The 23,180-nt window shown below is 47.3% G+C and overlaps 1 protein-coding gene across 1 annotated transcript; it reads right to left on the reverse strand.

The window, feature by feature from the left end:
* Positions 1-4,334: 4,334 nt before the first annotated feature.
* On the reverse strand, positions 4,335-11,125 carry Spon2 (spondin 2). The gene is made up of 6 exons (XM_004656050.2): positions 10,807-11,125; positions 10,047-10,272; positions 9,390-9,613; positions 9,124-9,315; positions 8,364-8,538; positions 4,335-5,033 (listed from the first exon to the last, which is right to left on the reverse strand). The coding sequence occupies exons 2-6, from the start codon at positions 10,267-10,269 to the stop codon at positions 4,849-4,851; spliced, it is 999 nt and encodes a 332-aa protein (XP_004656107.1). The 5' UTR covers positions 10,270-10,272; positions 10,807-11,125; the 3' UTR covers positions 4,335-4,848.
* Positions 11,126-23,180: the final 12,055 nt, after the last annotated feature.

The following is a 23,180-nucleotide window of genomic DNA, read 5'->3' on the forward strand; positions in this document are numbered from 1 at the left end:
TGAAGTCACAGGGTGTTGCAGGTAAATCCCAATGTCAGGGATACCCTATCTCTAGTGAGTTGTTGGTCAAGGAGTTCCATAAGGCTCCCAAAACAATACACGCTATTGTCAATGCTCTTGGATACTCACTAGGACTAGATGGTAATACCCTATTACTGAAGACTCCACATACTGTGGTTGTAGGAAACTGAGAAGTCAAGATGGAACTGGCTAGAAGCCACCTCTCTGCTAGATAACTGCTTTAGGGATGGAAAGTATTATGCAGACTGCTGGGGGAGAAAAGCCATCAATCGTCCCAACGAGCAGTAGATCCTGCAAGACACAATAAACTAGCAGGCAAGATAAGCCTTTAGGGCAATAGTGGCACATTAATTATGTGAATAACCAGCAGCTCTGTTGGATTTAAGGCCCTCTTGATGGGAGTAAATTCATGTCTGGTATTGAAAACCAAGTCAAATGTCTAAGGGTTGGAATGACATAGGCACTAGAGGGACGCTACCATTGCTCTGTGTCTAAATTGATATGTTGAGCACAGCCAATTGCCTCCTAAATGTCTATGTTTCTGCCCAATGATTTATGCTATTCTCATGTTTGGTTAAAGAAGCTTCTTTTTACAGATGGTGGTGAATATTGGAGAGACCCAAGACTCATCAAGGGGGATGAGAAGTGAAAGCCCAGTGCTTAGCACTGGACAAGTGCTCTCTATCACACCCAGTAGGACTCAGGAAACATTGCATAGGAGGTGGCAGAAGGAATATTAATTAGGACTGCTTTTCTGCCAGCCAGCGAAGTTTCCCTATGGAGATGGTGGTAGATACTGAGGAGATTCAAAATGCATCAAAGCTGAAAACAAAAGGCTGTTGAGAGCTCAGGACCAAACAAGACATTTCCATTATGTCCTCCAAGCCTCAGGGAACATTGTGCAAGAGGGAGAGAGCCCTAGAATGGGAAGAATACTTTGAGACACTGTCCTCTGGTCATGAACCTACTGGTACATTCATAACCTCACAGTGATTGTCATTGTCCCCACAAGACCTGCACAATTCTACAAAAACTGACATAGAGGACAAAGGAGGACAAATAACTGAGCATCAATATAGAAGGACTAAGAAAAAGGAAGTGCTTAGGGGAAGAGATGTAGGGGAGAGGAAACAAAAGAGGATAGGAATGCCAGGCATGGTAGAGCACTCCTTTAACCCCAGCACTTGGGAGGAAGAGATAGGAGGATCGCCATGAGTTCCAGGCCAGCCTGAGACTACAGAGTGAATTCCAGGCCACCTTGGTGCTAGAGTGAGACCCTACCTCAAAAAAAAAAAAAAAAAAAAAAAAAAGAGAGAGAGAGGGAGAGAGAGAGAACAGCAATATGATGATCAAATTACAATATGTTCATATGTTAAAATTCAATAAAGATGGTTTTAGAAAGAATCACTAACAAAACTATTTTTAAAATCATTATTACATTTAAGTTGTAGGTTAAAAAAGAAAGAATTTTCCTCTAACAAAAAAACTCCACATGTATGCAAATATATGATTTTTCTTGTTCCTTAGTCTTGGGGTCCCACTACTGCCCGCTTATGACTGTTGGAAACTGGAGGCCACCTTGGGGGTAAGAAGGCATTCTGTGGCAACTCTTCTTCACATCCCCTTACTAAGTACAGAGCATTGGCTTCGTGGCCCAATCAGCATGGTGTCAGGCTTTGTGAATCTGTTATCATCATCATTACCGTTTGGCTGGAACATTGAGACTATCTGTTAGGGTTTAAATCTATCATTCTGACACCTTCCTAGTGTAGTTTTAGGTTCTGAGCTTGTGGTGTGGTTCACTCTCCTGACCTCCTGGGTCAGATAATCTTAGTAGATCAGACAGTCTAATCTTGTGATTTGCCAGTGCCACAGCTGAGGGTATCAGGGCTGGCATCTGCGTGATGGCTTGGTTCCCACATGCTCCTGGGGGCGCATTCCAGTTCAGCCTCCAGGCAGGCTTGTGCTCCTTGCTCCCAGTGCTTCTGCTGTTACCCTTAAAGACCGTCTCATTCCATAGCCCAGGCTGCCCTCAAACTCATGAAGAATTTTCTTACTTTAACATCCCAAATGTTTACAGAAAACTTTAAACCAGTTTCTCAGCTCTCTGTTGCAACTTCAGGATTCACAACCCTGTGATTTTGTTTAGGAATGTTCAAGACTAATAGGATACCCAGTCATAGAAAGTGGGCCTAGGGTCTGACTCTGGAAATGTCAGGGGTGGGACCTCAGCCCACTGGAAGAGTAAGGAGGACATGCCCTCCACTTCTGTGGTCCCATGCCTCTGTGTCTGGGCTGCTAGAGGAGGGCTGGAAGGATGCCCTCTGATTGCCACTCACCCCCAAACTATGTCCGGCCTGGAGTCAGATGCCAGGATGACTCTGGAATCTACCAGAGAGAGAGAGATAAAAAGGTACACAATGGATCAAACTGAGCTCTTAAGGGCTTGCTATAGTTTGGATCTGGAAATATCCACAAAGCCCATGTGTTAAAGGCTAATTCTTGGAGTGGTGCTATTGTGGGGCGGTGTAAACTTTAGGAAGTGGAGAGAGGGGCTGGGGAAATGGCTCAGGGTTTAAAGGTGCTTTCTTTAAAGACTGATGGCCTCAGTACCCATGTAAACCACATGCACAAAGTGTTGCATGCAGTTGGAATTCATAGACAAGAGGCCTTTATGTGCCCATACATACTTTCTGTCTCTGCTTGCAAATAAATAAATAAAAATATTTTTAAAAAGTGGTGGGGCCAAGCTGGGTGTGGTGGCACACTCCTTTAATCCCAGCACTCAGGAGGCAGAGGTAGAAGGATCACCATGAGTTCAAGGCCAGTCTCAGACTACATAGTGAATTCCAGGACAGCTTGGGCTAGAGCAAGACCCTAGCTTGAAAACAAAACAAAACAAATATATATATATTTGGTGGTAGGGCCAGGCTGAAGAGATGGCTTAGCAGTTAAGGTACTTGCTTGCAATGCTAAGGACCCAAGTTTGATTCCTCAATACTCACATAAAGCCAGAGGCACAAGGTGGAGTTTTGGAGTTCGTTCATTTACAGTGGCTAGGGGGCCTGGTACACCCATTCTCTCTCTCTCTCTCTGTCTTTTATTTTTCAGATTTTAATTTTTTATTGACAACTTCCATAATTGTAGACAATAACCCATGGTAATACCCTCCCTCCTCCCACTTTCCCCTTTGAAACTACACTCTCCATCATATTCCCTCCCCATCTCAATCAGTCTCTCTTTTATTTTGACATCATCATTTTTTCCTCCTATTATGATGGTCTTGTGTAGGTAGTGTCAGGCACTGTGAGGTCATGGAAAGAATGTAAGAGCTAAAGAAAGTGTAGGACTCCTTACAATGTGTTCCTCCAGACACAAGATGGCCTGGATATCCACCTGCCTCTTTATCTCTCTCACTCTCTCTTGAATAAGCATTTTTTTTTCTCAAAAGTGATAGGGCCTAATGGGGTTCTTAGGTCCAAGTGAATGTATCCTTGAAGGAGATAGCAATGAGAGGCATGTCTTTGCTCCTCTATGCATTCATTTTATGTTATATTGCCTACCCACAGGCCTCCCCAAACACAGGACCACGTACCAGAATTTTCAAACTGAGTCAAAATATACCTTTCTTCTTTTTTTTTTTAATTTTTTATTTATTTATTTATTTATTTTTAATTTTATTTATTTATTTGAGAGCAACAGACACAGAGAGAAAGACAGATAGAGGGAGAGATCGAGAATGGGCGCGCCAGGGCTTCCAGCCTCTGCTAACGAACTCCAGACGCGTGCACCCCCTTGTGCATCTGGCTAACGTGGGACCTGGGGAACCGAGCCTCGAACCGGGGTCCTTAGGCTTCACAGGCAAGCGCTTAACCGCTAAGCCATCTCTCCAGCCCCCTTTCTTCTTTATTAGTTGATTATATCGGGTACTTTGTCAAAATAACAGAAACCTAGCTAACACAAGGAATATACTTGAGATTGGGATTCCTGAGCTCAGTTTCCCAAGAGGCACCCATTTGTGGCCAACAGGGCTGTTCCTTGTGGCCGTCTCAGGGAGCTGCTCTGAATTTCCTGTCACTTCCTGCTGGACATACATGCTGGAGTCTGTGATGAGTCGGCACCATATTTGATGCTGATCTGAAGCTTCTGCCCAGGTCATGGGGTCTATGTCCTCTTCTCTAGTCCAGAGCCCATGACCCACCTTGCAGCCAGAGCAGTACCACAGATGCCTTAAGAATGTGTGTCCCCCATTGATACACGCCCCAGAGCCCTTTTGCTACAGAGTCCAGGAAAGATGGAAGGATGGCCTTGTATTTGTCTGAAACACAACTTTTATTCAACTGCAAAAAAAATCAGTGGCATGAGGGTGCCAAGCTTCCAGATCCACCCCTCTACATTCACTTCTTGCATGGTCACTTCTGTTCGAGTCTGGGAGCAGCATAAATGGCAGCTTTGGCCCCTGGGAGCAGGTGTGGTAGTGGCAGGTCTGAGGTATCTGACAGGTGTAGGCCTGGGGCCCGCGGGCTCAGTGAGCACTCTCACACGGCCCTATGCATGTGCTCCGCGTCAAAGGCAGCCTCCTGCCTTGGCAATAAATTATAGGGGACATAATTTAGAGTAGATCTATGAGCTCCAGGGATTAACATGCCAGTGGAAAGAACCTGTGCATAGATGTCCCCTGCCTGTCCCTGGTCCTCTGTTCAGGAAACATTCCTCAGCGCAGCCTGTGGTCAGCAAAGATGCCTGCCCTAGGCCTCCTGGGAGCCCTCTGTAACCCAGATCTGAGCCTGAGGCTCAAGGGGTCCTGGAGGATGCAGGGTTCTAGGTTTAAACACAGTTATCAGGGGTGCACTCAGACTCTTCTTCAAGCTCAGGGCATGGGGTCCCATTGTTGGCAGGCTGGACACGGACATAACGAGTTCTGCTCTTGGCTCCCAGCTTCCCACACGGTCCTCCACACAGTCCCCAGGATGACCACAGGGATACCTCACAGTCCAGCGGCGTTTCTGGAACTGGATCAAGCACAAGGAAGACCAACATATGAACACTCATACCCATGTGAGGGACCCCGTCCCACATGTGCACTCCACCTCAGAGTCTGCGGTAGAGTAAGATGCATGATGGGTGTCACTGACACAGCCTCACAAAACAACCAAACTTGTCCTTTCCTAGACTAAGGGTCTGTGGTGTCCTTGGCTTTGGGGAAACAAGCCCTCATGTGTCTCATGACAGTATAAGGTCTAGGGTCCCTGCTGTCACAGTATGAGGCACTACAGCTGTTGGGGGAGCTGTCTGTGGGCAGGTGTCCAACTACACCCAGCCTTCTGGCTATTGTGACCGGCATAACCGACATTGCTGAAAACCTGTAGATGCCAGTGAGCCTTTGAGCCACAGGATCCCATCCCCTCTTGGGACTCAGATATTTCAATATGGTTTTATTTATTTATTTTGAGAGAGAGAGAAAGAAAGAAAGAAACAAGGCGAGGGGAGACAGGGAGAGCGTCCCTTGTCACACATGTGTGACATTGCGTGTTTGCGTCACTGTGCAACTAGCTACATGGACCTAAAGATTCAAACATGAGTTCTTAGGCTTCACAGGCAAGTACCTTGCCAAGCCATCTTTCCAGCCCTCAGTATGGTTTTTATGATGTATCCTATCTCCTTTATATTTATAAATTTGAAAATAATCAATTTGGGATTATGTCTAAATAACCTGGTGATTTCCATTTTCCAAAGCAAAATGCATATGCTCCTATATGCACAACAAAAGCTAGCATGTCTCTGAGGCCAGGCCAGGAGACAGTCACATACAGTGGGTCAGGAGCCCAGCTTCCTGCTGTGCACATGAGGACCAGAACCAGGTGACACTATGGCAGTTACAAGGCTGGAAGCTCCTAGGGAAGGGACTCATTCTTGCACATCTTGCCCTTATCCTGCCTCAATCCATGGAGGAGACATCCAGAAAGAAGTCAGGTGTGTATCAGAAGAATTCAGGAAGGAACAGGGAATAGAGAAGGGGGTTGAAGATGATGGGTGCAGTACCTAGAATATTCTATCAGCTCCAGCAAGGCCCATACCTGGAGCAGCCCTCTCTACAGTATAGAGAGTGAAACAGGACCTGCTGAGTCTTTAGAAAGATGGACAGAGCCAATCTTTGCAAAGAGCCCTGCTTGAAAGCAAAGGCTCTAGTCAGACAGCCTGGGTGGGATGTCTGAGCCCATATCTGCCACATAAGTCCTTCCCAGCTTCCAGACAGTGAAGTGGTAGTCTGAGCCTCAGCCTGGGTTGTGCATCCTTGCAACAGCCCTGGTCTGTAGGAGGGCTTCCTGAATGGGCATTTGGATCCTGCAGATTCCTGTGAGGAGGAGCAGGCCAGGGTGTTCCACGTGGGAGCTTTTTGAGTGGCCCACCATGGATCAAGTCTAACCCCTGCCTTTAGGAAAGACTCATGTGGGTATACCAGGTATTCTGGCCCCAAATTCTGGTGTTGGTAAAGCAGAGATGACTGAGGGCGTGAGAGAATGAGGTAGGGCATGTCAGATGGATGGATGTGAGGAGCTCCTACTATGGAAAGGAGGTTCCACAGTTCTTCGCAGGGTGGAGGTATCCCTTGGGGCAGGGTGCCACATTGTGATCCCCAGACATACTAGGCTGTTGGGTTTGGAGAATTGCTTAGCTTAGCTCCTGAACCATCTAGTGACAGCTCTGAGAAGAATTCCTTGTTATCAGAGATGTGGTCCTTAGGCCAGCACAGCTGGTTCTGTCCATTCCCACCCTTTCCTCTCCAACTCGTCCCCTATGTACTGTCCCCAATTGCCCTTCCCTTGCAGTGCCCATTTGCTTCCAGCAAGCTCACTGCCCAGCCCTGATCAGGTGGCTGACTACCACATAGTGGGAGCTAATGACACCTCTCATTGACCTGCCCACTTAAGAAGTTCTTCCTGCCAGAGTGTGGTCCCTGCCCGTGTGACTAGTGCCATGAATGAGTGACTCTTGCCTGTCCACTCAGAAAGATGAGGATTGACCACACTTGAGCTGAGGCAGGATGGCGCTACCATCTGATGTCCATGGACTGTCCTCTGAGAGCAAGGGCAGAAGGGATGAGCTTGCTGGGAGCACGGCTCCATCTCAAACTTCCACGCTGCGTAGCTCAGCAGCATTTGAGATCATCTGCCTGTCTGACTCTGGTCTGGCTACAAGTCAGGTAGCAGCCCTCCTGGGTGGGCAGAGGCATGATGTGGCCACCTAGCCTCCTTCAGTTCTGGCTAGCAGTGTGGAAATGGTTCTGCAGCATGCCAGATCTCAATCAACTCCACACCTCAGGGAAATGTGCTGTGTCTGTCTGAAGAAGCTCTTGCCCATCCTGAGGCCTATCAGCAGACAGGGGCTCACTCTACCCTCCCTAGTGTCCAGAACAGCAGAGAGTCTGCCCCACATGACTCATTTGCTCTATTCACTACTCCCACGTGAGGGCTGCTGAGCCTCCAACTGACTGGAGGCTGCTGTGTAGCTCCGAAGGGATGAGCAGTTAGCCTCACCTCAGGTCATGGACAAGGTACCTGTTAACAGAGCCTCAAACTGGTTGTGGCAGATTGAAGACCCTGAGTTGGCCTTGGTGAGGTGGGGTCCCTAAACTGGCCATGACAGGGCAGGCCCAAGACCCCTGGGAGCACTGTGACACTGTGATGCCTCCACAACTGTCCTCTGCTACCTTGGGCGGTGTGGGGACAGTTGGGACCCAACTCAGCAAATTCTTACATCCACCCCTGTCAGCTGGACACTATGGGTGCATTTCTGATGGACATTATCTCTCAAACATCTCTGGGGCCTCTTTTCATTATTCAACATGCTGCAAACTGCAGATATTATGGAAGAATTAAATCTCCAGCATTTGAAACAACCAAATCCTAACCCTTTTAACAACATCTTACAATGAATGACATGAAGGTTCAAGCTCTCCATGACCCTCAGCAGGCGAGTTCACAGGGGCCTGGCAGACACCGTCTGTGAAGGACTATATTAAGGATGAGGGCTAACCTGGCACATAGAAGGACTCACATGCTGTGCCTGACACAAGGTTAGCCTCAGCTGAGGCACTGGACCACAGACCTCCCGCCCTGTTCTCATGACAGGGCACACACCTCCTCACTGAGGCCCCAGGAAGTGTCACTGGGTGGCATATGTCACATAGGGTCCAGGACACAAACTCAGCAGTGGTTTCTGCCCCCTAGTTCAGATAGTGGTGGCATGAAGTGCCAACATGTGTACCTTGGCAACCAGGTACCTGGCAAAGCCTATGGCAACCTCTTTGTCAGTCTGAGGATGAGAAACTTGGGCATTACCTGAAAGGCTGTCCACAATCTCATTGCCCCTACTGGCCAGGTCCAGGGCAGGTGGGACAAAAGCTCTGGGGCTCTGTCGTAGCCGCACCAGTGTCACTTTGGCAATGGGAGGCAGGGACTTCAGCCGTGGGTAGTAGAAGGAGTTTGCTGGGTGACTGGGAGATGAGGATGTTATCTGGGTGGAGGAAGAAGGGAGCTGACACCTTTGTGTATATGTGACCTCCTACGCCCATACCTAGTGTCCAGCAAGGCAATGCCAGCAAACACTCCAACACGGGCCTCATCTGAGCAACATTCAAAGCCCAACAAAGTTGGAGGTGCTCATGTGACCTTCCCCTGGGATAGGATAGGCTAGTCATGTCCTCTGCCTATCAGATCAGCAGCACATGGTTCAGTTGAGACATTGGACCATGTCAGGACATGACCCTCTTTACTGCAGCCCCATAAAATGGAGGCTTAGAAACAGAGGCTGGAAAATGGAGGTTCTGCAAGATCCCTATATGTTATTGTTCTTCTGCCCAGTAATGTTCCCAGGCAGGACAACATTCCCCCACTCCCTGCAGGCACCAGATGGAGGACCATTACCTAAATGGGAGCAAATGGCTGGGGTGTCAAGAGTGCTGAGCAGGACAAAGCCTTTCCCCTGACTTTAGGAGCAGACAGTGCCCTCCCAGCCAGGATAGCCACCTTCTCTAGCCAAAGGATTCAGAACAGTGGGGAATGGCAGGGCAGGGCAGTGCAGGGGTGATGGGCCACTTACCTCAGTCACTGTGCCCTGAGGGATAGTCGCAAAGTTTGGGGAGGAGAAGGTAAAGCCACTGTCTGTCCCCGCATCATGAGGGTAGAGGTCCAGGGCCACCTGCTCCTTCCAGCGGCCTCCCTCACACAGGTCCAGACTGTCAACACCCACAAACCAGTCAGGACTAGGGACGATGCGCACCACAAAGGACACCTGGGTAGGACCAGGACACTCAGCCAGCTGCAGCCTCAGGACACCACCCTCTCCTTCTGCTGGCCACAACTTACCAGAGAATGCCTGGGGTGCACCTCCAGTTCTGCGGAGGTCTGCCCCGTACCACTAGTGACAGCAGGGGCTGAGAACACCGCATGCACACTCTGGAGCTTCTCGCCTGCAGCCTCGATCTCCTTCATCAGTGTCCAGGCCTCACCACGCTCCGCAAAGTCCCTCAGGCCATTGCTGACGTACTCGTTCTTCCTCCACATGCTGTAGTCGGAGCTGTGAGCTGCCCCTGTGCAGAAGGCCCGACTGCATGAGCAGCCAGCTGGGATGGGTGGTAGTGGGTCTGCAAGCTCAGATCCTAGTCGGTCACCCCAATGGACACCACATCCCTCTCACCTCAAGCCTCAGTTCCCTGGTTGCATAGCAAGAAGCCACAGCTCCTCCTGGCATGTGTAGACTGTGACATCCTGCGTGCTCACATTACCAGGACACTTGGTTGGGTGACTGGTATCCAGCCAGCCTCCCCATGACTGGCTACCCTGCCCTCCATCACCCGCCAGTACAGTAGGTGCTTAGCAAGTGTCTTTCATTGAAGTCTGTGGGGTAAGAGTGCCCCATGCTGTGAGAAACTGCAGCTGCCAGGTGTTGCTTCCCTCCCTGTTGGCTCCCGGAGATCCACATCACTGCTGAATGTGTCCTGTGCTTAGAAGAGGTGTCCTTACCTAGCAGAGAGGACCACTGTGCCGGGGGCCGGAACAGGGGATACTGCTTGGGGAAGGCTGTCTGGCTCCACTTGCCAGTGAAGGTGATGCTATATTTGGCCAGAGGCCGGGCTGTACAGATGGACTCTCCCCCAAGTGGCTGGCCCACAGTGGAGCCCAGCATGGCCAGGAGGAGGGTCCAGAGAGCCCTGCCCAGGGCAGCAGTGGCACTTGGGCTTTCCATCACCTATAGCAGAGGGAGAAGAGTGCTGACACATTTAGTCCCCAGGTGCCCCTGTCCACATAGCTCAGGGTGGGAGCAGGTCATCAAGGTGCCTGCAAGTACACCCCCTGATCCCCAGAGCATTCCTGCTCAAATCCCATCCAGGGAGGGAGGGGCACCAGGTCGCAGGGCGCATGACTATGTGCGCTGCTGGTCTGCAAGGACCTCAGTGTCACTTACAAATTCCAGTCCCCAGGATCGCGGCCCAGAGTATAGAGCTCAGCAGGCTTACAGCTAGCTCTGCTTGGGGTGCAACATGTAGGCGTCTCATGCCTCTTGGCAGATCTCTTGTGCCACCACCAGGGCTAGAACCTTGGGGACCCAGTATGTAAACTTCATGCATTAGCTGTGACTAACCAGCAAATCTCAGGTGGCACCCAATCCCCAAGGTGCTCTCTGTCTAAAATATTACAGGTTTCTGGGCCTGGAGGAAAGTTCCAGGAGTCCCAGGCCCTCTCTAGGTCAGTACGTCCAGGACCCAGGGCACACTGTACTCACCTGGCAGGAGCAGTGGGGGGCAGACTACAGGCTTCAGGGCTGTCAGTCAAGGCTGGTCTCAATGAGAGCCCAGCGCTATTTATGCCTGATGTTAGCACCTCTGGCCAGCCAAGAGGTCCCAACTCTTCCTGTGCGTTGTGCCCCAGTTCCTCCTGTCTGCAGCACCCCAGCGACTGGTCCCAGAGAGCAGCAGAAGGGACGTGGGACAAGGGAGAAAGGCACTTCTCTGCTGGAGGCGCTGGAGTGACTGTACACTCTCCAGCAACTCCGCAGCAGACCTGCTCCAGGCTGAGCTCACTCTCCGCCCCTCAGGCTGGTGGCTGCCGCACCCCTTTCTTTGTCTTCCCTTCTCCCTCCCCTCTCTCCACCCTCTTCCCTCCCTCTAACTGGGTGGTGCTGTAGGAGCTCTGTACTTAGAAGCAGCCTGGGGCCATGAGCCCCAGGGGGCCCTGTCACTACTTTACCATAGGTGAGACCTAAAAGCCACATTCTCCACTTGACCTAAAGTGTGGAGACTGTGTTGGGGAGCCCCAGAACTACAGTTTGGCCATACGAGACTTTAGAGCTCTGGGCTTTTGCCAAACAGTCACAGCTTTTCCAGCAGTCCTGGACCTGCTCAACAATGGAGGCTCACCCCACACTGCTAGCCAGAGAGTGTCCTGGATAGCTTCCTTTCCTCAGGAATCAGAACCAGGCAAGAGGGTCAGGCATGAGCTGCTCTCCCCACGACTCCCCACTAGTGTGCCGTGTCCTCTGTGGCTGTGCCTATGACGCTGGAGGTAGGTGCAGGCCACTTCCCCTCTTCTGTACAAGCAAACAGATTCTGGAGTTTGGTGCAGCCCAGTGATGGGAAAATCCTTGCAGAACTGTCATGGAGTCTAGGAACTACAAGAGGAAGGAGAATGGAGATGTCTTGCTCAGCCCTGAGCCCTCCTCCCTGCCATATCCAGAGAGCTAAAGCCTCTGAATATTAAGCCTAAATAAAGACATCCTGGGTTTTGGAACAACACGGTCAGTATTTCACAGAGTCAGACAGAGACAGTGAGAGAGAATAAATAGAATCAACAAAGATAGAATGCAAACAAAAACAAATGACCTCACCCGTGTTTCAAATAAATGACGCAGCCATAGCCACAGAGGGTAGCTATGAACACTGAGGCCAAAGAGAAATTCTACCTCAACACTTATTAACTCACTTGAAATAGCAAAATGAAGCTATTATATGTTGACATAAGTTGCATCATGTTTTATGTAGAGCATACACTTTATAAATAAAATGTGGCCTGACATTTAGAAGTATAGCCTGGTTCTTCACTGGTGCAAATCCTTTTACTGTTTGTCGTAACAGAAGCTAGCTAGACGTCATACCTGTTTCTAGCCATCCTGATGATGTTGATTGAAGCTGACAAATGGAAGCCTTGAGTGGATTTTGGGAAAGGGATTTTCTTCCCCTTGTCAAATGCCGGTTACCATCAGAGGCAACCTGTAATGCTCCACATCCCTCTCCAGAGAACAAGAGTAGAAGGGTGCTCTTCTGAGCCTGGCTTGACCTTGTGTCCCTGAAGGACCCCTATGGCTCCACACAAATGCTGACATCCAGTTGAGAGTCCTCTTTCCCTCTGACATACCCTGTGTTTGAGAATGCACAATAGGACCCTGTGGGTCCCAGGAGCTATGCTTCTTATTGCTGACAAGAGCTCCCAAGGAAGTATGGCCTGGGGTGCCTTCAAAGTCACTGGAGAGGGACTAGCTGTGTCAGTGAAGCCGGTGCTTTTTAAGCAGGTGGTTGGATGTGCATGTGCATGTGCAGATGCATGCCATCCTATTCTACCACGTCTGCCAGTGCTAGGAGGAGAGACTCCAGCCAGCAAGCCAGACCTGTGTCCACCTCCAGGAACATGGACTTCTGGGGAGAGGCAGGTGCTGGTTGAAGACAGGAAATAGAAGATGGGACCACCTCTTGATGGGCCGGAAGTCACTGTGGGAAGCTCCAGTTTAGCTCCTGCTCCGAGTCCAACAGTGACCTCGGGGCTCACTCCATTCTACAGAACAAAGGATAGCAGAAACAGGGCCAGTAATGGCAAAAGTCTCCTCTCTCAGCCCCTTCCCAGGAAGCTTTTGTGACTTGTGTGTCAGCTGGGATATATGACCAGAGGGGGCCAAGCCAGGTGCCTCCAGGCAGGGCTATAGCAGGCAAATTCAGGACTGCCTTAGAAGGGCCAGGTGGGAGGGTAGCCAGAGAGAAACTCCCTTCAGTGGTGGAGTGCCCCTGAAAAGCCATGCCTGGAAAGGTTCCTGGACATGATGGGACATAGGAAGTCTCTGCTGTACTCAGAGACAGGCATTGCAAGGCCTGAGGACAGGTGAGCTTAATTCTTGCGCTCTGTGGCCTCTTGGGTCAGGCTGGGCTACAGGCTCAGGTGGTACTGGTTGTGGGCTAAGGGGAGGAATCTGACCAGCAGTGGTGAGGTGTATACTTCTGGGCTTTCAGCCCGGCTAACCCTCAGGCCCCTCGCCTGTAAACCGGGATATTGTAGCCTACCTCCCACTGAGGACCACATGAGGTAGAACTTCACAAGGTGTCCTCACAAACAAAAGGGTTTGTACACACACACACACACATACACACACGCACCATGGCAAATTCATTCACTGAACAGGTGTTGAGCACTTCCTATATCTCAAAGACAGGGACACCAAAATGACACCAATAGGCCTGAGGCTGCAGGGTCTAGGGTGGAGATGATACAATCTGTAGACTGAGTTCTGCTATCCAGTGCCAGGGTCTGGTCTGACGTCTGGGGCTTTTCTAGAAGTCCCTCTGTAGTCACTGGCCTGGGTTGGTTTCCAAGGGAGTGTGGGCAGAGCTGAGGCTATGGGCCATGTGCCTTCAAAACCAGTTCTTGGTGTCCCCATCTGCCCCCAGCTCCAGGACTGCCTGTTCCTGCCATGGTCCTAGAGGCCATCACCTTGTCTCTGACACCCTCTAGTCTTGCTGCGAGTGTATAGTATGAGTAGCTGACACACCCAAGGCGCTGGCAATGCTGAAAGGTGTCTGTTGACCCAAGGGAGTTGCACAGGCCCTATAAAGCTCCCTTCTGTGAGGTGGGGGGAGGTAGGGCTCCTCTGAGGATCTGCACAGGCACACGGAGCGGCGGGGGGGGGGGGAGTGTTCAAGCTGCACAGAGCAGGTACACAGGAGAATGCTTGCTGAGTGCCTTCTCCACTCCTGACCCATGGTGTGGTCATACTCTATTGAACTTGGACTGTGGCCACCAGCACCCAGGAGGGCTCTTGAGGCATTCAGGGGTTCCAGCTAGGAAAGAAGAAGTCTCTTACATTTTTCTGTCTGGATTCTGGCTGGCACAGGGCACACTCTAAGCCTGGCATAACAACTGCTCTTTCAGGGCCTACTCAAGCCCCTTCCTGGGTGTGTCATAGGCCCCCCAGGCCGGACCTGGGCAGAGGAACAATCACAGACCAGATCTGACTCAGGCTGGGATCCCCACCCATAGGGTGTCTATCTTCTATAGTGCATGCAGGCTCTGTGACATGTCTGGCTGCCAGGGCAGCCTGTACACATTATAACCTTACCCGCAGATACCGCACAGGCCAGTCCACACAGGCTCACACTCATTCACTCATTGGCATGCTGGCTCCTGCCAGGCTCCGTGGTCTTTGTACACACATGCTTTCCAAAGACAACCCTTGGGGTTGTATCCTAGGAATGGGGCCACCGGGCTGGCTCTTCTTTGTAAGCTTTCCCCCTCCCCTTTCGGCCTGTGCTGACCTCCCAGCCCTGGGTCTTTGCTTACAGCCTCTGTAGCTAAAGAGCTCTTTTCACTCCGGGCTTCAAGTGTTTCAGGTCTCAGGAAGACATCCTGCGGACTGCTTGGCCTAGGGGAACACCTGCTCACCCATGCCCTGGGCTCACTTCCTGGCCTTACTTTTGATTGTGGCTCCTGCAGAGAAGGAAATCCACCCAGCCATGTAAGTAAATAGCAAAAGATTTGCTGCAGGGTGTTAAGTGCTCACAGCAGCATTAGTGGCTGAAGGCAGACTCTGAACTAGGCTTCCAGACATGACTTCCAGAGCTGTGCAGCCGGATGGGCTGCCTAGTTTGGCTGCTGGCCCCACCTGCTCAGGAACTGTCCCACAGGGCACTACTGGCCCGCACTACTCCTTTCTCCCTCGTGGCCTCATATGCCTCCATTCTGGGTCAGATTTCACATGGCACTTCTGATTCAGAGCTTGAACTGTGTCCAGGAATCAAGTTCTGGGTTCAGCCTTGTGACCTCTGCTGTCTGGAAAGCACCTAGGAGGAAGGTGGGAGTGAGCTGAGCCACAGCGCCCATTTCCACCTGCCATGTTAGTTGACGAGTAAAGCAAGTTGAAGCTATGCCCGGATACTTCCTCTAGGTGAACAAGACCATTGCTCAGCACCAAATATCAATTAAACACTCCAATTAAAAGACAGTGATGTGGTGGCACAAGCCTTCAGTCCCAGCACTCAGGAGGCAGAGCTAGGAGGATCACTGTGAGTTTGAGGCCAGCCTGAGACTACATAAATGACAGTAAGTACCAGACTGGAGATGGCTCAGTGGATAAAGAATCTATTGCACAAGCATGAGGGCCTGAGTTCAATTCCCAGTACCCATGTAAATGCTCGGCAAGGTGCCTTATCCTGTAGTCCCGGCACTAGGGAAGGCAGAATCAGGTGACCCTGGGGCTTGCTTACCTGACTAGCTAGATGGAATCTGAGCTCCAGGTTCAGCAAGAGTATTAGGGTTCTCTAGAGGAATAGAACCAATAGAATAAGTTGATTAAAAAGAGAATTTATTGGATTACTTTATGGCAGTCCAACAATAGCAATCTGCGGGCTTGAGAGTCAAGGAACCCAGTAGCTGCTCAGTCCACGAGGCTGGATGCCTCAGCAGTGCCAATCCAGCACTAAAGGCCTGGAGGCTTCTGGAGAGCTGCTGCTCTTCAGCCCACGCTGGAGGGTTGAGGAGGCTCGGTTCCGATGCTGAGGAAGGATAGCTGAACAGGGTAGATGCACGTGCAAGTAAAGGCGCTCACCAGCAAGCAGCACCACAGGCAGGTGGGAGGAAGGGGGTCTTTTCTCTCAGGGTTTCCTTATGTAAAGCACACCACCAGGAGGACTGCCCACTGTGGGGAGTGCTCACTCTGGAGGAAGGACTTCCTCCTTCAGTCAGCCCTTCCTGGAAGCAACCTCAGAGACCCACTCTAGAAGATTGCCTGTGCATTCCTAATCAGATCAAGTTGACAACAGAACTTAGCCATCACAGTGAGAGACCCTGTCTTCAAAAAATAAAGTAGAGAGGGCTGGAGAGGTGGCTTAGCAGTTAAGCACTTGCCTGTGAAGCCTTAGGACCTCAGTTTGAGGCTCGATTCCCCAGGACCCACGTTAGCCAGATGCACAAGGGGGTTCATGCATCTGGAGTTTGTTTGCAGTGGCTGGAAGTCCTGGCATGCCCATTCTCTCTCTCTCTCTCTCTCTCTCTCTGACTCTTTCTCTCTGTCACTGTCAAATAAATAAATAAAAATGAACAAAAAATAATAATAAAGGAATGTGCCACCATACCTGGCCTGGATAGATTTTTAAAAAATAATAATAAAGTAGAGGGCTGGAGAGATGACTTAGCAGTTAAGGCATATGCCTGTGAAGCCTAAGGACCCAGGTTTGATTCTCCAGGTCCCATGTAAGCCAGATGCACAAGGTGGTGCATGTGTCTGGAGTTCACTTGCTATAGCTGAAGGCCCTGGTGCACCCATTCTCATTCTCTCTATCTCTCTCTGTTTCTCCCTCTCTCTGTGTCAAATAAATAAATAAAATAGATAAATGTAATGTTAAAAAAATAAATAAATAAGGTAGATCTGGGCATGGTGGTGCACGCCTCAATCCCAGCACTCAGGAGGCAGAGTTAGGAAGATCGCCAGGAGTTCAAGGCCACCTTGAGACTACATAGGAAATTCCAGCTCAGCCTGAGCTAGAGTGAGACCCTACCTCAGAAAAAAATAGAGAGCAACTGAGAAAGACACTCGGTATTGGTTTCTGGTCTCCACACTCACATGCACACACAGCTGCACAAATACATGCCCTAACAAGACATGCATGCATACCACACACATACACATGAAAAAAATAAACAAAAGTATGACCAGACATGATGATGCACCACTGTAGTCCACCCCAGGAGACTGAGGTGAAAGGATCACTTGAGCAGGGAGTTCAAGACCAGCCAGGGTAATAGAGATCAAAATAATTGAAAAATTGAAAAGACTGAATACACTGGGCATGGTAGCATGTGTGTGTAATCTCAGCACTTGGGAGGTAGAGGCAAAAGGATCAAGAGTTCAAGGCCAGCCTTGGCTGCATATGATCCTATCTCTAAAAACCAAAAGGGAGGGATGGAGAGATGGCTCAGCAGTTACAGACACTTGTCCGCTTTTCTAGCACTCCCATAAAGCCAGTTGCGCAAAGTGGTGTGTGCATCTGGAGTGCATTTACAGTGGTAGGATGCCTGCTGTGCTCTCTCCCTCTCTCTCTCTGCCTCTCCTTTCTCTCTTTCTCTTAAATAAATAAATAAAATATTTTAGAAAACCATAAGGGAAAAATGAAGAAAGACAATGAATAGATCTCTTTTTTTTAAAGTTATGATCTAACCATATGCTATTTGTTAAATGCCCTTGAAAGACACAAATAAATTAAAAGTAAAAAAATGAAAAAGTAAGCAGAAGAGAACTGGATACACAACATGAAGCAAAAAAAATAGACTTTAGGACAAAAATTATTACTACAAAGGACATTTTATAGTGAGCAAAGGATAAACCCATCAAGGAGATAGAGCCATTACAAACAACTCACAGTAGATCCTCAGAATACATGAAGCAAAAACCAAAATAATGAAGAAATAATGAAGGGTGAAATTGACATTCTAACAACAATCATTGAGACTTTCAGTTTGCAATAGCCCATTTTCAGTAATGGATAGAGCAATGTGACAGAAAATCAGAATGAAAGGGAAGACTTAGCTAGTACAGTCAACCAAACAGACCCAGCAATCTCCCATAGAGCATGCCATATGGAACATTCTACAGAAGCCATGAAATAAATCTTAATGAATTTTAAATGATGGAAATCATGCAAAGTATGTTCTCTTACCAAAATTGAATGGATCATAAATAGGTAACAGAAAGGAATTTGAGAAATTTTAAATTATGTTCATTTGTAAGTAAGGGCCAAAGTAAAAATCACAAGTTAATACTTCATTTAAAAAAAAGAAAGAGGGCTGGAGAGATGGCTTAGCAGTTAAGCGCTTGCCTGTGAAGCCTAAGGACCCCGGTTCGAGGTTCGGTTCCCCAGGTCCCACGTTAGCCAGATGCACAAGGGGGCGCACGCGTCTGGAGTTCGTTTGCAGAGGCTGGAAGCCCTGGCGCGCCCATTCTCTCTCTCTCCCTCTATCTGTCTTTCTCTCTGTGTCTGTCACTCTCAAATAAATAAATAATTAATTAAAAAAAAAAAAAGAAAGAAAGCCGGGCGTGGTGGCACACGCCTTTAATCCCAGCACTAGGGAGGCAGAGGTAGGATGATCGCTGTGAGTTCGAGGCTACCCTGAGACTCCATAGTGAATTCCAGGTCGGCCTGGGCTAGAGTGAAACCCTACCTCGAAAAACAAAAAAAAAAAAAAAAAAAAAAGAAAGAAAGAAAGAAAGAAAGAAAGAAGAAAGAAAGAAGAAAGAAAGAAAATACTTCATGAGGGCTGGAGTGATGGCTTAGCAGTTAAGGTGCTTGCCTGTAAAATCTAAGGTCCCATGTTTGACTCTCCAGATGCCATGTTAGCCAGATGCAGGGGAGGCAAGGTCGCACATGCCCACAATGTGGCACAAGAGTCTAAGAGTTCAATTGTAGTGGCTGAGGCCCTGGCCGGCCAATTCTCTGTCTCTCCTCCCGTTTCCTTCTCTCTAAAAGAAAAAAGAAAATATATCATGATAAATAGAAATGAAAGCACAACATATTAAAACTTGGGGCTTGGTGTTATGGTGCATGCCATTAATGCCAGAACTTGGGAGGCAGAGGTAGAGGTAAGAGGAATTTTGTGAGTTACAGGTCACCCTGAAACTACATAGTGAATTCCAGGTCAGCTTAGGCAAGAGTGAGACCCTGCCTCAAAAAAAAAAAAAAAAAAAAAGTGATGAAGCTAAACAAATATCTTCATTAAATAACAATAATGCCTCAGAACCATGACCTAAGCTTGCTTCCATGTAAAGAAACTAGAAAAAGGAGGGAAAAATCATTGCAAAGTAAGAGAAGATGTGTCCATTAGCTCTTTCTTCCTCTCTTTCTCTCTGCATTTGCAAATAAATAAATTTTGAGAGAGAGAGAGAAAATGGGCTGGAACAATATTTCAGCAGTTAAGGCACTTGCTTGCAAAGTCTGACAACCGGCATTTGATTCCCCAGGATGCACATAAAGCCAGATGCACAAAGTGGTGCATGCATCTGAAGTTTGTTTGCAGTGGCAAGAGGCCCTGGCACACCCATTCTCTCCCCCTCTTTCTCTCTCTCTTTCTTCTCTCCTCTCTCGCACTCTTTTCTTGTAAATAAATAAAAATATTTTTAAAATACCAGCAAAGTGAATACAGTAACATTAAAAAGATTGTGCGCAATGAATGCAAGTTTGGTTTAACCCTTGGAAATCAATCAGTACACTAGAGTGTACTGTGTTTGTATAAAGGACAAAACTACATGATCATGTATAGAGGTTGTCAACATGAAGTTTACATAGAAGTTTTAAAACCTACATTATCTTCTCATAAAAGCACAAAACTAATTGATAAATTCAACACTTTTCATGATAAAAAATAAAATAAGGTAGAAGCAAACTTCCTCAACCTAACAAATGGCATCTAAATTGCATGTACCATCATATTCTTGACAGTGAAAGACTAAAATCTTTCCACTTAGGTTTAGGAGCAAGACATGAATGTTCACCCACATAACTAGAGAAGTTAGGCAAGAAAATGACATTCAAGGCAAATGGGGTGACAAAGAAGAGGTCAAACTATGTATAGTTGCATATATAAACCTATAAGAAATTCATATAAAATATTAGAGCTAGCAAATGAGTTCAGCAAGGTTGGAGATATGAGATTACTATACAAAACCCAGCTGTATTTCTATGCACTGAACAGTATGAAAATGCATTATGAAACAATTTTATTCATAGTAGCATCAAAAAGAATAAAATAGCCAGGCATGGTGGCACAGACCTTTAATCCCAGAACTCAGGAAGCTGAGGTAGCAGGATTGTCATGAGCTCAAGGCCAGCCTGAGCTACAATGAGACTCCACTTTGAAAAAAAAAAAGTGCCAGGCATGGTGGCACACACCTTTGATCCCAGCACTCAGGAGGCAGAGGTAGGTGGAGTGCTCTGAGTTCAAGGCCACCCTGAGACTACATTGTTAATTCCAGGTCAGCCTGAGCCAGAGTGAGACCCTACCTCAAAAAACAAAAAAACAAACAAACAAACAAAAAAGTGGGGCTGGAGAGATAGCTTAACAATCAAGGCACTTGCCCGTGAAGCCTAAGGACCCAGGTTTGATTCCCCAGTACCCACGTAAGCCAGATGTACATGGTAATGCATGCATCTGGAGTTTGTTTGCAGTGGCTACAGGCCCTGGCATGCGTCCCCCCCCTCCTCTCTCTTCCTCTCTCATAAATAAATAAAAAAATTTTTTGAGGTAGGATCTTGCTCTAGCCCAGGATGATCTGGAATTCTCTCTGTAGTCTCAGGGTGGCCTGGAACTCATGGTGATGCTCCTACCTCTGCCTCCCAAGTGCTGGAATTAAAGATGTGTACCACCATGCCTGGCCTTAAAATATTTTTTTTTTAAAGAAAGGATAAAACACTTGAATTTGAGTCAAAGCAGTGCAAGATTTGTATACTACAAACTACAGAGTATCAGAAGAAATTTAAGACCCAACAAGTGGAGAGCCTTCTCATATTTACTCAGTGGAAGAAGTAATAATGATAAAGGCTATTTATGACAAACCTACAGCCAACATAATGCTAAATGGAGAAAAACTTGAAACTTTTCCACTAAAATCAGGAACAAGACAAGGGTGTCCACTGTCCCCACTTTAATTTAATATAGTACTGGAAGTCTTAGCCATAGCAATAAGTCAAGAGACACTCATAAAAGGGATACAAACTGGAAAGGAAGATATCAAATTATCATTATTTGCTGATGATATGATTCTGTACATAAAGGACCTAAAAACTCTATCAGCAAACTGTTAGAGCTGATAAACACCTATAGCCATGTAGCAGGATACAAAATAAATACACAGAAATCACTAGCCTTCCTATATGCTAGAAACAAACACACAGAGAATGAAATCAGAGAAGTACTCCCATTCACAATTGCATCCAAAAAAAGAAAAAAAGAAAGAAAGAAAGAAAGAAAGAAAGAGAGAGAGAGAGAGAGAGAGAAAGGAAAAAGAAGTACCTTGGAATAAACCTAACCAAGGAAGTGAAGGATCTCTACAATGAAAACTTTAAAACACCCAAGCAAGTAATTGCAGAAGACACTAGGAAATGGAAGGATATCCCTTGTTCTTGGATTGGAAGGATCAATATTGTGCAAATGGCAATCTTACCAAAAGCAATCTACACACTTAATGCAATCCCCATCAAAATTCCAATCGAATTTTTCACAGAAATAGAAAAAAAATCCTAAATTCAGTTGGAAGCACAAAAAACATCAAATATGGGCTGGAGAGATGGCTTAGCAGTTAAGTGCTTGCCTGTAAAGCCTAGGAGCCCCGGTTCGAGGCTCAATTCCCCAGGACCCACGTTAGCCAGATGCACAAGGGGGCGCATGCGTCTGGAGTTCGTTTGCAGTGGCTGGAAGCCCTGGCGTGCCCATTCTCTGTCTCTCTCTGTCTGCCTCTTTCTCTCTCTGTCTGTCACTCTCAAATAAATGAATAAAAATAAAAAATGAAAAAACCCATCAAATATCTAAAACAATTTTGAACAACACAAATAAGGCTGGTGGTATCACTGTACCTGATTTTAACCTATACTGCAGAGCCATAGTAACAAAAACAGCATGGTACTGGCACAAAACAGATATGTAGATCAATAGAACAGAACAGAGGACCCAGATATAAGTCCAGGTAGCTTCAGCCACTGATCATTGATAAAAATACTCATTGGAGAAAAGATAGCCTCTTCAGAAAATGGTGCTGGGAAAATTGGATATTTATGTAGAAGGATGAAAATAAATTCTTAACTCCATGCAGAAGAATCAAGTCCAAGTGGACCAAAGACCTTAATATCAGACCAGAAACTGAAATTGCTAGAGGAAAAAGTAGGGGAAACCCTTCAACATATTGTTATTGGCAAAGACTTTCTGAATATAACCCCATTTGCTTAGGAAATGAAACCACTATGAAACTTCTGGGACCTATGAAATTACAAAGCTTTTGTACAGCAAAGGACACTGTACTAGAAAAAAGAGGCAACCTACAGAAGGGGAGAAAATCTTTGCCAACTATACATCTGACAGAGGATTAATATCCAGGATATACAAAAAAAACCTCAAAAACTAAATAATCAGAAATTAAACGACCCACTTAAAAGATGGGCTATGGAACTAAAGAGAAAGTTCTCAAAAGAAGAAATACAGATGGCATATAAACATCTAAAAAAATGTTCTATATCCCTAACCATCCGGGAAATGCAGATTAAAGCTACCTTGAGATTCCATCTCACTCCTATCAGATTGGCTACCATCATGAAAACAAATGACCATAAATTCTGGTGAGGATGAGGAAAAAGAGGAACACTTCTACATTGTTGGTGGGAATGCAATCTGGTCCAGCCATTGTGAAAATCAGTATGGAGGCTCCTGAGACAGCTAAAAATAGATTTACCATATGACCCAGCTATATCTCTCCTAGGCATATATCCTAAGGACTCACCTCAGTACCTGAGAGATGCTTGCTCAACCATGTTTAGAGCCACTCTATTCACAATAGCTAGGAAATGGAACAAGCCTAAATGTCCCTCAGCTGATGAGTGGATAATGTAGATGTGGCACATTTATACAATGGAGTTCTACTCAGCAGTAAAGAAAAATGAAGTTATGAAATTTGCAGGAAAATGGATGGATCTGGAAAGGATTATACTTAGTGAGATAACCTAGGCCCAGTAAGCCAAACATCACATGTTCTCTCTCATATGTGGATCCTAGCTACAAATGATTGGACTTCTATGTGAGTAGGAATAAAACTCAGTAGCAGAGTCCAGTAAGCAGAGTCCAGTAAGATAGAAAGGGGATACAAAG

The sequence above is a fragment of the Jaculus jaculus genome, chromosome 11 (assembly GCF_020740685.1).
Source record: "Jaculus jaculus isolate mJacJac1 chromosome 11, mJacJac1.mat.Y.cur, whole genome shotgun sequence".
In the NCBI taxonomy this organism is placed as follows: domain Eukaryota; kingdom Metazoa; phylum Chordata; class Mammalia; order Rodentia; family Dipodidae; genus Jaculus; species Jaculus jaculus.

Excerpts from the sequence above, each read along its gene's own strand:
- Spon2 (XM_004656050.2), bottom strand. The coding sequence starts at position 10,269 with ATGGAAAGCCCAAGTGCCACTGCTGCCCTGGGCAGGGCTCTCTGGACC. Across the intron at positions 9,614-10,046 it reads ACAGTGGTCCTCTCTGCTAG|GGGCAGCTCACAGCTCCGAC; the intron begins GTAAGGACACCT and ends CCTTCTGCACAG. Across the intron at positions 9,316-9,389 it reads TGCACCCCAGGCATTCTCTG|GTGTCCTTTGTGGTGCGCAT; the intron begins GTAAGTTGTGGC and ends GGTCCTACCCAG.